The sequence below is a fragment of the Anolis carolinensis genome, chromosome 4 (assembly GCF_035594765.1).
Source record: "Anolis carolinensis isolate JA03-04 chromosome 4, rAnoCar3.1.pri, whole genome shotgun sequence".
NCBI classification, from domain to species: Eukaryota; Metazoa; Chordata; class Lepidosauria; order Squamata; family Dactyloidae; genus Anolis; species Anolis carolinensis.
The window spans coordinates 3,804,462-3,820,028 of NC_085844.1; the positions used below are offsets into that span (position 1 = coordinate 3,804,462).

The following is a 15,567-nucleotide window of genomic DNA, read 5'->3' on the forward strand; positions in this document are numbered from 1 at the left end:
ATGGTAACATTATGTAGTAATTACTGTGTTTACGAATTTAGCACCAAAACATTGCAATGTATTTATTTATTTTATTTATTTACAGTATTTATATTCTGCCCTTCTCACCCCGAAGGGGACTCAGGGCGGATCACATTACACAAATAAGGCAAACATTTCAATGCCTTAACATAGAACAAAGACAGAGACAAACGCAGGCTCCGAGCTGGCCTCGAACTCACGACCTCTTGGTCAGAGTGATTTGTTGCAGCTGGCTGCTCACCAGCCTGCGCCACATCCTGGGCCCATTGAAACCATTGACTACAAAAACATTGACTACTAAAAGGCAGACTGCGTTGATTAATACAGAATGTTGGATAAGCGAAGGTTGGGTAAGTGAGACTCTACTGGGGGGGGGGGGGGGCTGTGGCGCAGCTGGCTAGTAACCAGCTGCTATAAATCACTACTGACCGAGAGGTCATGAGTTCGAAGCCCGGGTTGGGTTAAGCCTCCGACCATTAATAGCCCTGGCTTGCTGTTGACCTTTGCAGCCCCGAAAGACAGTTGCACCTGTCAATTAGGGAAATTTAGGGACGCTTTATGCGGGAGGCTAATTTACAACACCATAAAACTGCCAGCAAAACACGAGGAAAGGAATGAGGAAGTACAGCCACTATTGGACGGTGAAGCAACAGCTCCCCCTGTGGCCGGAATCGTGAAGCTGGAAAAATGTTAAAAAATGCCTCTGAGTCTGTCTAATGTATGTTGTTTGTCTGTTGACATTGAATGTTTGACATATATGTGTTCATTGTAATCCGCCCTGAGTCCCCTTCGGGGTGAGAAGGGCGGAATATAAATACTAATAAATAATAATACTGTATAACAGAGTCTCCTTCTCTGGAGGTTTTTAAGCAGAGGCTGGGTATCTGTTGGGAGTGCTTTGATTGTGTCTTCCTGCCTGGCAGAAAGGGATTGGGACTGGATGCCCTTTGGGATCACTTCCAATTCTAAGGTTCTATGTAGTAAGCTGCTTTGCCTCCCGTGTCAAGGAAAAAGAAATTAAACAAATAGAGCATACAATGCATTTCTTCCCAAGGACCTACTTGCGTGGTGGGATGCTGGATCTCCACTTTGCCTTGGGACCATCCTCTTCCATGACTTCTCCCAAAAGGTTTTCTGAGGGGAACGGGGCAGGTTTTGCTTCTTCTTCATGCACCTCCGCAGCATCCTGACCATCAAAGTCATACTCACTGACTCCTGGTTTTGGACCAGCCTTACGTTGCTTTTTGGCCCGGCTTTCTCCTGCAGGTTTTTTAGTCCTCTTGCGCTTCCCTTGTGACTTGCTTCCTTTGGGACTGACTGTGCCATCCTCACCTTCCTGTAGCCTCTTCCTCTTCTTGGGGGGATCAGACACCCCACTCTCAGCTTCACAGAGCTCAACTCCCACTTGCTTTGATGACGTTCCTCCTGCAACACGTTCCTCCATTTGGAGAGGAGCATTCTTGGTGTGAACCTCCAGTTTAGAAAGCCCAGCTTTGGCTTCAACAAGTGCTAAGTTTGCTTCCTCTTTCCTTGGAGCCTTAACTGCTCTCTCTTCCCTTTGCACACTCTGTCTGCAATTATTTCCAATATTTTGGCCAAAGGAAAGCCTCCCCATCACACCTCCTTCACAGTCTTTCTCAGGAGAACCAAACTCACGTGTTTCCCATTCATTATCTCTATTTTGTGGATTCGGTTTTTCCAGGGAAGTGATTTTCAGGGACTCTTGGCTTGAGTCTATTCTATCCATTGAGATTGGGTTGCCATCTCCCATTAGTCCCGCTCCAGCGTTTACTCCGCATCTATCCAGCCAACCAGGATCCAGGCTGGTCAGTCTTTTGGCCACTGTCTGCTTCAGCTGCTGAAACTTACCAAGTGGCAACGGCCTCGCTTTGGCATCAGCGACGGGCAACCTGGAAGGGCTCAAACCTGCAAACGCAGGAGGGATAAGGGCAGCCATTTCCTTGGGATCAAGATCCAGAAGTTGGTCTGTATTATTTTCTAACAGAGTGTCTATTTCTGCTATGGGAGATGCAGCCTTGGCCATCTGAGGTGTATTCTTCTCCACGAATGTAATTGACTTCCTCCTTGGGGTGAGGGATCGCCTTAGATTCACAGGACGCTCCTAAGATGAAGAGAGATAAATTAGTTAGTTGCCAGCATGTCCTGTAGGCTCTCAGTCGGCACCCACTAGGATTGGTAGATGCCATATACCATATACTTGAGTATAAGCCGACCCGAATATAAGCCGAGGCACCTAATTTTACCACAAAAAAAAACGGGAAAACATTGACTCCAGTATAAGCCGAGAGTGGTAAATTTCAGAAATAAAAACAGATACCAATTGTTATGGTTGAGCCTTCTGGCTCCGGTACTAGGAGACGGGGTCGTAAGACTCCTCGAGAGTCAGACTCTTTTGAGGAGCGTGAAAGGAAACGGCTCCGGGACTTATTTGCAGAACCAACAGATGAAGACTCATTTGAGGGTTTTACCGAGGGAATGGAGGAAGAGATGGTTAGCTCAGAGGAGGATGACATGGAGTGGACTCGTGTGAGGGAGGATTTGGGTGTCACCGGTAATGATAGCATGGGAGGCAATTGGCGGGTTGCAGGATCAGACCCATGGACGGGCTGGAGGGATGGAGCGGGATCCACAGCTGGGGATGCTGTGGGGCGTAGTCAAAGGTGTGTTAGTTCTGATGAGGATGATGATGAGGAGGCACCTGGAATTAGGATAGCAGCTGACAGCGATGAGGAGTTATGAACTGGCATAAAATGGGGTTTAGAATCAATGGCTAATTGCGTTGGGCAAGGTAATCTGGACGAACGCTTGGGCTCTTGTTGGGGAACTTCCTGAAGACGGGTGTGATTCGTTGCTGGATACGTAAGTTACCAAGGACACTGGGCATAGACGGCGGGAGGAACTGTGTGGGCTTTTTCTGTGCAACTTGTGTTTAATCTTGATAGCTTGGACCTCCGTCGTCTTTTTGACGGACATTAATTACCTACTCTGGATTGACGCTGGACTGACTGACTGACTACGACCCTGGACTATCCCTTCTGTAGCTATCGGTGGAACTTGTGGACGTCTGCACCTGGCTTTCGACCTTGGACCGGATTGGGACCCACGCTGACCGCCGTTACCCTGATTGATGTGCCTGGACCCGGATTTCGCTCGTTGCACGGAGGAGTAAACAGCCTGAGTTACTCATCTGTAGCTTTTGAGTAGCAGAGAGGAATCTGCTGCCAGTTTTTGTATTCATTTTGATCTCTGTTTTCCAACTTTTGTTTGTTTAAATTGTCAGGCTGAAGTAAGCACTTTTGTTTTAATCCGGATTAAACTCCTGTTTAATCCGGTTTATCCTTTCTAACCGTTTTAATTCAAACGGAGCTGTTTCTGTTACTTTTCACACTGAAGACAAGTGTTTGCCTAGTCCTTTGCTTCCTACGGGCATTTTTTAGTTCTGTAACTTTAATAAACTGTGTTGTATTCTATTTGGTGGCGTTCTGTCTATGACACCAATAAAATTACATTAATTGAGGCATCAGTAGGTTAAATGTTTTTGAATATTTACATAAAGCTCTAATTTAAGATAAGATTGTCCAACTCTAATTAAATCATTATTCCCATCTTCTTCAATGTAAATCTGCTTATGTATCCTTTTAATAATAAGAGTAAAATAATACATGTAGTAATAAATAGAGTAAAATAATAAATATAATAATAATAAGATCAGAGTGAAATAATAAATGTATTATTAATAATAATAAAAATAGAGTAAAATAAATGTAATACGTAGTAGCAACAATAATAGAGAAAAATAATAAATGTAATAATACCAATAATAATAGAGAAAAATAATAAATGTACCATATGTTCTCGAATATAAGCTGACTCAAATATAAGCCAACCAGGACCCTCACCCGAGTATAAGCCGAGGGGGGCCTTTTCAGTCTTAAAAAAGGACTGAAAAACTAGGCTTATACTCGAGTATATACAGTAAATGTACAGTGTTCCCTCACTACTTCGCGGTTCACTTTTGTGGCTTCGTTGTTTTGCAGTTTTTCAATAAACTCTAAAAGGCTATTATAAATCATAAAAAATTACAATTTACAGCCTAAGGAAGGGAGGAAGGAGAAGCCAAAGGGAGAGAAAAGGAGCCCAAGCAGCAATGGGAGGAGGAGGCGATTTATCAACACACGATTGGTTGATAAAGACTTCAAATAGTGTATAACTACTAAAAGAGAAATCAGCCATAGCAGAGCACTGGATGAACACAGTATATTATTTGGGAACACAGAAATGCTGGACCATTCCAACAACTATCATGTCAGATTACACAGAGAAGCCACTGAAATCCACAAGCATGTGGACAACTTCAACAGAAAGGAGGAAACCATGAAAATGAACAAAATCTCTCTACCAGTATTAAAAAACTCAAAAATCAGAACAGTAGATGGGAAGCAACACTCTGAGGGCAGAGGAGCCCCAAGGACAGCTAATGACTCTGAACAAAGTATGCCCCCCAGGCAAGAGACAAACCTTTCCAATGCTAATTGGGGTGATTAACTGCTGGCTTCCAACTGACAAAGGACTCTTGTCACACCCTGGACTCTCCACAGATATATATTTACCTTCCTTACCTAGTTTATCCCTGCCTCACAACCTCTGAGGATGCCTGCCATAGATGTGGGCGAAACATCAGGAGAGAATACTTCTAGAACATGGCCATACAAGCCCGAAAGACATACAACAACCCTGTGAGCCCAGCCATGAAAGCCTTCGACAACATACTAAAAGAATGTATAAATATTAAAATAAATATAGTGTCCCTACTTCTTGGATTTTCACTTATTGTGGGTGGTCCTGGAACCTAAGCCCCACGATAAGTGAGGGAACACTGTAGTTTATTTTGGGAAATGGAAATATCCAGAACCTTTTGGAGATTTTATGATCTTTGGAAAGGCATGACTTTGTTAGAAGTCATAACCTTTTGAAAAATGATGCCATAACCTTTTGGGAAAATGGCATTCATGCAAGGCAATTAGGTTTCTCAGCTGTTAAATTACTGTACCTAGATATCTCTTTGAACTGTTAGGAACGAAGATATGCCAATGCACAAAACACATACACACACACATATGTAGCAGTGTTTCAGAAGTGTTCTTTCAGTTGCCCAAAATCATCTACTCTCCCTTAAAATATATTTGCCTTTAAATCATGCTCTCAAAAGACCAAAAATAGGCAAACTTCTTTAAAAGTAACATAGTTGGTTTACTCACAGACTTAATGTGTTCAGCATACAGGTACTTTGCATATCAATCCAGTTTACAGATAGAATTTGAAGTAGTTTCTCTGTGTCGATAACACAGGGCATCTTTTTTAGAATCTTAACAGCCCATAATCTAAAGCATCTCTCTGGTCTGAGAGTCTAATAGAGTCTCTGTCTAGTCTAAAAGTCCAAACGAGTCTATCTCTACTGGCCTCTGAAAGCATACATCTATTTCTACTGAAGGCTCTAAGCATGCAGTTGCTAAAATGGAATCCTGAACAAACCCAGATCTGATCACATGGTCTGCAGACCCTTCCACAACAAAGAGTTAAGGAAAACTGCATACACACATATACAATATAGTGAGCAATCTGAATTATACACATAACAAAAAACTAGTGGAGGTTTGAAGAACGTTGCTATTGCCAACAGTTTCTGGTTGCTTGAGAGTTACTATTCAAATTAGGCCTAAATAAATATATAACTAAATAAAGCATAATACATTTTATTTGTTACCCGTCTCTCCTAACAACAACAACAACAACAACAACAACAACAATAATAATATACATCACACAGTCCTAAACACTTGGGAAGTGTTCGACTTGTGATTTTGTGATACAAAATCCAGCATATCTATCTTGTTTGCTGTGTCAGACTATGTTGTTGTGTCAATAATAATAATAAATTAATAATGTTATAATGTTATTGTGTTGTTGAAAGCTTTCATGGCCAGATAATAATACGTAGATAAAAACAAGCCATTATTTTAAAAAGTGTGTTTTAAAACTTCAACAAAATCAACATATAGCAACAATAGTACGTGAGTTCAAAACTCATGACTCAAAGTTGACCGAGTCTTTAAGTAGGTCTTAAATTCTGACAGCTCATTTAGCTGTCAGATCTCTAATACTAATACTTCATGCTAGATCAGACCATAAACTTTGTGGGGTTGTTGTATGTCTTTCGGGCTGTGTGGCCATGTTCCAGAAGCATTCTCTCCTGACGTTTCGCCCACATCTATGGCAGGCATCCTCAGAGGTTGTGAGGTTACCTCACAACCTCTGAGGATGCCTGCCATAGATGTGGGCGAAACGTCAGGAGAGAATGCTTCTGGAACATGGCCACACAGCCCGAAAGACATACAACAACCCTGTGATCCCGGCCATGAAAGCCTTCGACAACACAATAAACTTTGTATTGCATCAATAGAGCAATTAAAAGCAAATTAGGATAAACTACGATAAACCTAATGTGAGATAGTTTTACTATATTATAAAAAAGAGCTTTGTGAATATATTTCTTTGATTTTTTTGGCCAGTTGCTTGAGACTTCCAGTTAACGGAGTCTATTGTATACCCCATCTTTTTCTTCTTATTATACTCCAAGCAAAAAATCAGAGACATTTCTTAAGCTCCCGCAATGATTTTACCTGGTATTCTCTGGCTTAATATGGACAATTCTGTTTACATTGAGCCATGACAATTCAAGTGGTGTCAAACTGCATTAAATCTACAGCAGAGACACATCTCTAGTGGAGGAGGCATTCAGAACAAATTAATCTATAGCTTTTTTCTTTTACAAGGAAGCTTTTTCTTACCCAGCTTGTGCTCAAAGGCCACAGTTAGTTGTGGTTTTCACAACTATTTGTATAATGCCATGAATGGGAACTATACAAAAAAAAGCCTCAAAACAGTACAGCCCTGCCAGATGCATGCAATCTCTCTTGCTCTCTGATAAATACATACCTTAATAGCTGTCCCCAGGTTGCATTTCAGCTTCATGCCAAAGTACTGAGCGGAACCTTGAAGCGTGTTCTGACTCCGTGGCATTACTTTCGGAGCCTCCAAGCTTCGATTCAGGTGTGCTCCCCAGCAGTTGGAATCAGCTACCTAGGAATACACAAAGACAACAAGCCCCATTGACAGTCTTGGTGAGACTCATCAGATCAATGGCATTTATCGTTTTAACACAGGCATGGGAAAACCTTGGTCCTCCAGGTGTTTTGTACTTATTATAATAATAATAATTTTATTTTTGTATGTTGCCTCCATCTCCCCAACGGGGACTCAGAGCGGCTCACATACCCTGTTTCCCTGAAAATAAGACATCCCCAGAAAATAAGACCTAGTGTCAGAACCCTGGCAGCAGAGCACCAATAACCATACGCAGAGGCCAATCTCTATCTAATATCTTTATTAAAGAAATATATAAAAGCAATAAAAACAAGTGAAGAATATAGTTCAGAAGCAGACCTTTCAAAAGAGGTCAAAAAAAGTCCAAAAATGTATTGTCCAATATAAGATATTAGAGTTCAAAGTTTTAATCCACTTGACCGAAACACACACTTTGCCAAGCAATAGTGTGGGGAATTAGCAGAGTCCTAGAGTTCAATGAAGCTTGACAACAAGGCTGGAATTAAACTTGATTCTTGGCTAGATTCATAACTGGAAACAAAGGCAAAACATGAGCGTGGAGCAGGGTCCGTGGTAAAACTGCAAGGCTAGGCAAGGCTTGAAAACTTGATCCGAGAAGCAAGGAACTGGGGTACGAAGTCCACACACGATCTCTCTCCTGAAGCTGATCAATTGACTCCGCAAAGAATCCCTCGCGCCAACCACCTATATTGGGTCTCGTTTTCCCGCCAACAGAACTCTTTCCCTAGAGAACGAGAAGCGAAACCCAACTCTGTCCAGATGTGTGACTCCTTAGAATTTCCCAAGGGAAGCAAGCCTAATCAGCTTGATTTCTGGTAGCAATGCGTAAACTCCTCCGTTGAGCTTCTCTGATTCCCCTTTCTCTGGAATAAGATTCTTTTCTGGGAAACGGGGGGGAGTTCTGCCCAAGGCCTGTTTGGCTGAATTCTTGAGGACAAACATCAACATCCTGCAGGTGAGGAGACTCCGGCTCTGGCTGAACCGGCGAAAACCCCATGTTTTCCTCTTCGTCTGCCACAATAGTACTAGGAACAGGACTACAAGGCCCATGAGTCATCACACCTAGTAGAGGTTTTGCTGAATTGCTAAATATAAGGCCTCCCCCGAAAGTAAGACCTAGTAAAGTTTTTGTTTGGAAGCATGCAGGATCGGTAAATGAACATACCGTAGATTGTTGTACATGGAAATAAAGGTAGTAACACGAAATAATAATAATAATATAATAACTTTATTCTTGTATCCCACCTCCATCTCCCAGAAGGGACTCAGGGCAGCTTACACAGGGACAAGCCCAACAACAACATAAATTTACATACAAACAGAAATTTAAAACAGTAATTTAAAAACAGTATAGCAATAAAATATAATATAGAAATTCTTGAAAGGATTCACAGTTTGGTTATGCTGGTCTGTGATGACAACTACTGTACAGTAGATAATACATTTTCATTTTTAAATAATTCAACCATAAATGTGAATTCTTCTTTGTGGAAAAATAAGACATCCCCTGAAAATAAGACCTAGTGCATCTTTGGGATCAAAAAGTAATATAAGACACTGTCTTATTTTCGAGGAAACAGGGTATCATACAATCATATCTATATATTCTATATTCTATATATATAATAAAAGTGAAATCGGAGTATGTATCAGCGTTTTGATTGGCCTGGCGGAATATGTGCTCGCGTTTTGATTGGCCGCCACTATCCCAGGCCACTGAGACCAACAGGAATGACGGATCTGCACCAAACTTGGCACACTTCATCCCCACGATGCACTTTATGACCTGCTGCCATTTGGGGGAGGATGGACCACAGATGATGGGATTTGCAGTACTTTCAAACACTTTAACTCCCACAGACTACTGCAATGCCCACCAATGATAGAAATGGACCAAACTTGGCACACAGAACTCCTGTTGACCCCTTTACATCCTGATGTATATTGGGGCAGGATGGACCAAGGATGATGGAATTTGCAGTACCTTCCCTCACTTCTTGAGACCACAGCAGCTGCCACAAATCAGAGAACTGAACCAAACCAGGCACACATATCCCAAATGACACACTTCACATGCTGCAGCAGTTTGACGGAGGCTGGACCAAGGATTATGGGATTTGCAGTACCTTCATCCAATTCACCTCCCACAAACCACTGTGATGCCCATGAATGACAAAACTGTATCAAACTTGACACGCAGGTGCAGGGTAGCCCACTTTACATCCTGGTGCAGTTTGGGGGAGGAGGGACCGTGGATGATGGGACTTGCACTATCTTCACTCACTTCCTGGGACTACTGTGACCCCCACCAATGACTGATCAAGACCAAACTTGGCACATAGAGCCACCATGGCCCACTCTACATCTTGGTGAGATTTGAAAGAGCTTGGACCTTGGATGATGGGACTTGCAGTATATTCATTCACTTCCTGAGATCACTGTCACCCCCATCAATGTCTCATCAAGACCAAACTTCAAACAGAGAACACCCATGACTCACTCTACACCCAGGTGCAGTTTGGAGGATGATGGACCATGGACGATGGGACTTCCAATACCTTCACTCACTTCCTGAGAGCACCGCGACCCACACAAATGACTGATCAAGACCAAACATGGTACATGGAGCCCCCATGACCTACTCTACATACTGGCTCTGTTTGGAGGGGGATGGACACTGGACGATGGGACTTGCATATGGGAGTTGGAGCTCACCCGCACCCACTGAACCCAGCTGACATTGGATATAGGCTACACTTGGAACACAGGCAAACAATGTCTTTCTCAAATGACCCGGGCATCGCCGGGTCTCCAAGCTAGTAATATCATAAAATCAATAGTTAAGACATCAAAAATGCATTTTAAAACAAATTAACAAATCACGATTTCAAATAGACATAATTAAAATATTAAACAATCATCTAAGGCGTTAAAGGTCCAATATAGGGCAACAATCTGGGCGACAGTCAAACTGATCAAAGGAGTGTCTATTACAGAATAGAACATACATCAAATAGCAACAACAAGCAGGGAAGATAAATCTAAAGGAAAATCAAACTATAAAGTGACAGGGCAAGTTTCAGTGTGGATATGGGCCAGGTTATAACAGACTTGTCTGTTGGGAATTGTGGGAGTTGAAGTCCAAAACACCTGGAGGGAGGGCCGAAGTTGGCCCATGCCTATTCTAAAAGATAAAGTGATTAACCTGAGGCTATTAGAATTTTGAACAGATCATGGTGCAACAGAACAGAGGCTATAATACTGAGAATAATGGGAAGTGGACTCATCAAGGAACCCACAGCTGCCCTGGGTTTGCAAGGCCTGAAAAGGCAGTGGCACCTACCTGATAGTACATAATAATAACAAAGCCACAAGAATAGAAAACAGGCTGTTAATGAGTCATACAAATATAAGGGGTTTTGCACAAGTGTGACTTTGAGACCTGGAAAAAAAAATAAAGGGTCTGGAAACTATGAATTCCTCTGAAGCTGGAGAAGGCAAAGCTAATAGTTGTGTATAAATATCTGAAATAAATAACAGCCATGTATAATAAATAATAACCAGTGGCGCAGTGTGTTAAGCGCTAAGCTGCTTAACTTGCAGACTGAAAAGTTGCAGGTTCCAATCCGGGGAGTGGAATGAGCACCCGCTGTCAGCTCCAGCTTCTGCCAACCTTGCAGTTCGAAAACATGCAAGTGTGAGTAGATCAATAGGTACCGCTCCAGCGGGAAGGTAATGGCGGTCCAGGTAGTCATGCCGGCCACATGACCTTGGAGGTTTCTATGGACAACACTGGCTTTTCAGCTTAGAAATGGAGATGAGCACCAACCGCCAGAGTTGGACACAACTGGACTTAACGTCAGGGGAAAACTTTTACCCTTTACTATGAATATCTGAAAGGATGTCTCATTGAGGAGGAAGGGGAAAATTTCTATTTCTGCTGCTCCAGAGATTGGAACATAATGAAGCCATAGATTCACATGGCGGGAAGAGAGATTTCAGTTAAAAATTAGGATGAACCTCTTGATGATAAGAGCTCTCCATCAGTGGAATATGTTGTTACCAGGGGGTCCAGTGTAATTCCCTTCTCTAGAAGTTTATAGGCAGAGGCTGGACTGGGAAAATCACAGAGCATGGGATCGGTAAAGGCCAAGTGGTCATTTCTTATTGTTATTGTTTTTATTTGATATTTCTGTGAGCCACCCCAAGTCCCCTTCAGGGGAGATGGAGGCGGGACATAAATAAACATTATTATTATTATTATTATTATTATTATTATTATTATTATTATTTCTTACCTTGTCTGCTGCTGCAGGTGTCTGTGTGCTTTTCTGGATGATGTCTTCAGAAATGGAGAGACTTTGACACTGCTCCTTGCCTTTTCTCATTGCCTTATATTCTCTGTATAGGTCTGTGCATAAACAGCAGTTGAGAATGACTTTTGAGCAAACCAGGGATTTGGGTTGGTGTGAGTTTTTCAGACTGTATGGACATGTTCCAGATTTTAGATACAGGATTTTGGGAATTCTTGTATCTTATACCAGTAGCTTTAACTTATTTGCAAAAAAAAAATACCAGTCAGTTTAAATGCTTAACAAAAGAAAAAACACTTGATGAGTCCCTTACCTCCACCCATACCCAGCTACTGCACTTTACTACTGGCCCATCTTATTAGTGTCTTGCAATATATTGCACATGTATTATTTATTACCTTGCCTCCAGTATTGAACATGCCATTGTGCCGGCCATTGGTTACTGGTTAGGTTATAGTCAAGTTATACTATGATTTTATATATTTTTATGCATCAATTTTATCGTAACTTTGCAATGTATTTTATGTTGTTGTAGAATCATAGAATAGTAGAGTTGGAAGAGACCACATGGGCCATCCAGTCCAACCCCCTGCTAAGAAGCATTACTGTAAGCCGCCCCGAGTCCCTGCGGGGAGATGGTGGCGGGCTATAAATAAAGTTATTATTATTATTATTATTATTATTATTATTATTATTATTATTATTATTATTATTACTGGGCTTGGTCCCCATGTAAGCCGCCCTGAGTCCCTTTGGGGAGATGAGGCAGGATAGAAGAATAAAGTTATTATTATGTGTTTAAATTTTTAAAAATAATGCATACTCCAGAAAAGAGCCATACTTACCTTTGATCTCTATAGGAGCTTCCATCATATCCTCCTAGGATATAAAAACAGACTTGTTGGGAAATGGCTTGGAAAATAGACCTCCCTTGCAGGAATACTCTGAGGGCATGTCTATACTGTAAAACTAGTGCAGTTTGACAACACTTTAACTGCCATGGCTCAATGCTATGGAGTCCTGGGAATTCTACTCTAAATAATAGAGGTCTAACCTGTGGTTTTTAACTTTGAATATGTTTCAATGGGTTTTAACTGAGATTTTTAAATACTGTTTATATTTAATTTTTTGTTTTCATATTTGTATATTTTAAATTGAATGCTAATGTTTTTATGTTAAGCTACTTTGAGTCTCCTTTGGGAGAGATAAAAGAATCTAAATAAATGTAATAATAATAATAATAATAATAATAATAATAATAATAGTCTTTTCCTACCAAACTACAATCCCAGGATTCCATTGCCATTAAAAGTGCTGTCAAAACTGCATTCGTTCTACAGTAAAGATCCACTCTGAATTGCAACCCAGTCCCCATCTACACTACCACTATAATCCAGATTCAATTGTATTATATGGTCATATAATCCAGTTCAATGCAGTTAAATTACATTACACACTGACCATATAATGCAGTTCAATCTGCATTATAATGGCAATGTAGACGGACCCCTTAACGTTCAAATTACCTTGTTTGGTTTCCTTTGGTTCTCCTGAAAAAACGAAGCCTCCCATCGTTTCAGCAGGAATTTTACTTCGTGGCACCTGTCCATATTCTCTCAAAAACGGTTTCCAAAGATAGATTAAAATAAAAAAGGAATAAATAAATAAAAACAATAGACCTGTATGAAAAGACAGAAATGTCAGGTTAGCAGCATTTAAAAACATGGGAATAAAAATCAGGTAGAATCATAAAGAGTTGAAATATAAATCCTGAATTCCACTTTTCAACCAATTCCTTTTTCTGTGGTCCTTAACTATGAATTTTAAATTCACATTCCGTTGTGTCTGTTGTGCTTGGCTGCTTCCTGCCTGGGAGAATCCTTTGTTGGGAGGTAATTAGCTGGCCCTAATTGTTGCTTTTCTGAAATTCTCATTTCCCGGTTTTCAGAGTGTTGCTCTTTGTTTACTGTCCTGATTTTAGAATTTTTAAAATACGGTACTCTCTCACTTATCCAACATTTGCTTATCCAACGTTCTGGATTATCCAATGCAGTCTGCCTTTTAGTAGTCAATGTTTTTGTAGTCAATGTTTTCAATACATTGTGATGTTCTGGCGCTAAATTCATAAATACAGTAATTACTACATAACATTACTACATATTGAACTGCTTTTTCTGTTGATTTGTTGTAAAACATGATATTTTGGTGCTTACTGTATATACTTGAGTATAAGCCTAGTTTTTCAGCCTTCTTTTTAAGACTGAAAAAGCCCCCCTCGGCTTATACTCGGATGAGGGTTCTGGTTGGCTTATATTTGGGTCAGCTTATATTCGAGAATATATGGTATTTATTATTTTTCTCTATTATTATTGGTATTTTACATTTATTTTACTCTGTTTTATTATTATTATTAATACATTTATTTCACTCTGATCTTATTATTATTGCATTTATTATTTTCCTGTATTTATTATTACATGTATTATTTTCCTGTATTTATTATTATTATTATTACATGTATTATTTTACTCTATTATTATTAAAAGGATACATAAGCACATTTACATTGAAGAAGATGAGAATAATGATTGGATCAGAGTTGGACAGTCTTAAATTTGAGCTTTATGTAAATATTCAAAAACATTTAACCTACTGATGCCTCAATTAATGTAATTTTATTGGTATCTATTTTTATTTCTGAAATTTACCACCCTCGGCTTATACTGGAGTCAATGTTTTTCCAGTTTTTTTGTGTAGTAAAATTAGGTGCCTCGACTTATATTCAGGTCGACATATACTCGAATATATATGGTACTTACTTATTTATTTATTTACAGCATTTCTATCACGCCTTTCTCATCCGAGGGGACTCAAGGCGGCTTACAAAATTGGCAAAATTCAATGCCAATAACACAATACAGTGAGATAAAACATAAAACATTTAAAACAATTAGGCATTAGTCAAGTAAAAACAATATACAAAGCTTAAAACATGTAAAATAGCATTATTATTGTATATCTGCCCAATAGTAAGTGCTGGGCTTCCTATACAAAACTATACAATTGCAAAATAAATCATTCAGATAAAATGCAAAGGTTGCTTGCTATAGTTTCCATAAAGCACACATAATAAAAAATAAATCCTATAATATGCTAAAAATATATATTATATATAATAATATATAATATGGCATAATATACAACAATATAATGTGTTATAATATTTTATAATATAATATATATTAATAATACACTATAATATAATTATAGTTTACTATACATATATTAATGTAGATTTTCCTGCTTCTTGCAGGGGGTTGGACTGGATGGCCCGTGATGTCTCTTCCAACTCTACGATTTTATGATTCTATACAGAAATAATGTTGATATATTTTATGTTATATTAATAACATATATTAATATAATATATTCATAACACAGTATGGCATAATATACTATATTGTAATATATCTAATAATACAGTGTATTATAATACAGTATATAATATACATTTTATAACAATAAATAATACATAAAATATATATAATAATATATTATACTTATATATAATATATATAATATATATTATATATAATATATTATACTTATATATATATATTTATGTCAGTAATGTCAGAAAAGTAATTTTTCCAGAGAGCAAAGGAATTACAAGGTTGTGGAAAGAATGGTACAAAAAAAGTAACTTTTGCAAACATTCAATGAAAGAATCCCATGAAAGACATCCCAGTACCTTCCTTCCCATTGCCAGCCTGACAGTATTCTGTGTTCCCGCGCTATTAAGCGCTGGCCAATAGCAACTCAGCTAGCGCCTCTACAAGGCGGGGCTAGAAGTTTAAACCAATCAGATTATCTCTCTGGGTAGGCGGGATATCCGTCTCCATGGGAACGAGTGAGGGGTGAAGTAGAGGCAGAGTTGAAGCTTCCGAGGAGAGAGTTTCGCGCCTGCGTGAAAGCGAAAACTCAATAGCCTATAGGAGATGAGCTGTCGTCTCCAAGGGGCGGAGCG

The 15,567-nt window shown here is 39.7% G+C and overlaps 1 protein-coding gene across 3 annotated transcripts in view; it reads right to left on the minus strand.

Moving 5' to 3' along the window:
- The window catches only part of recql4 (RecQ like helicase 4), a 70,613-nt gene extending 55,054 nt beyond the window's left edge, over window positions 1-15,559 (minus strand). For 2 of the 3 annotated variants that reach the window (XM_062979894.1, XM_062979893.1), the window contains exons 1-6: window positions 15,292-15,559; window positions 13,067-13,219; window positions 12,386-12,419; window positions 11,526-11,638; window positions 7,039-7,182; window positions 1,083-2,143 (exon numbers count right to left, since the gene is read on the minus strand). In XM_062979894.1, the coding sequence (XP_062835964.1) occupies window positions 1,083-2,143; window positions 7,039-7,182; window positions 11,526-11,638; window positions 12,386-12,419; window positions 13,067-13,150 (1,436 nt within the window). In that variant the 5' untranslated portion in view covers window positions 13,151-13,219; window positions 15,292-15,559. The remainder of the gene's footprint in view (window positions 1-1,082; window positions 2,144-7,038; window positions 7,183-11,525; window positions 11,639-12,385; window positions 12,420-13,066; window positions 13,220-15,291) is intronic. The other variant, XM_062979895.1, reaches the window with a different exon arrangement.
- Between the last annotated feature and the right edge of the window lie 8 nt (window positions 15,560-15,567).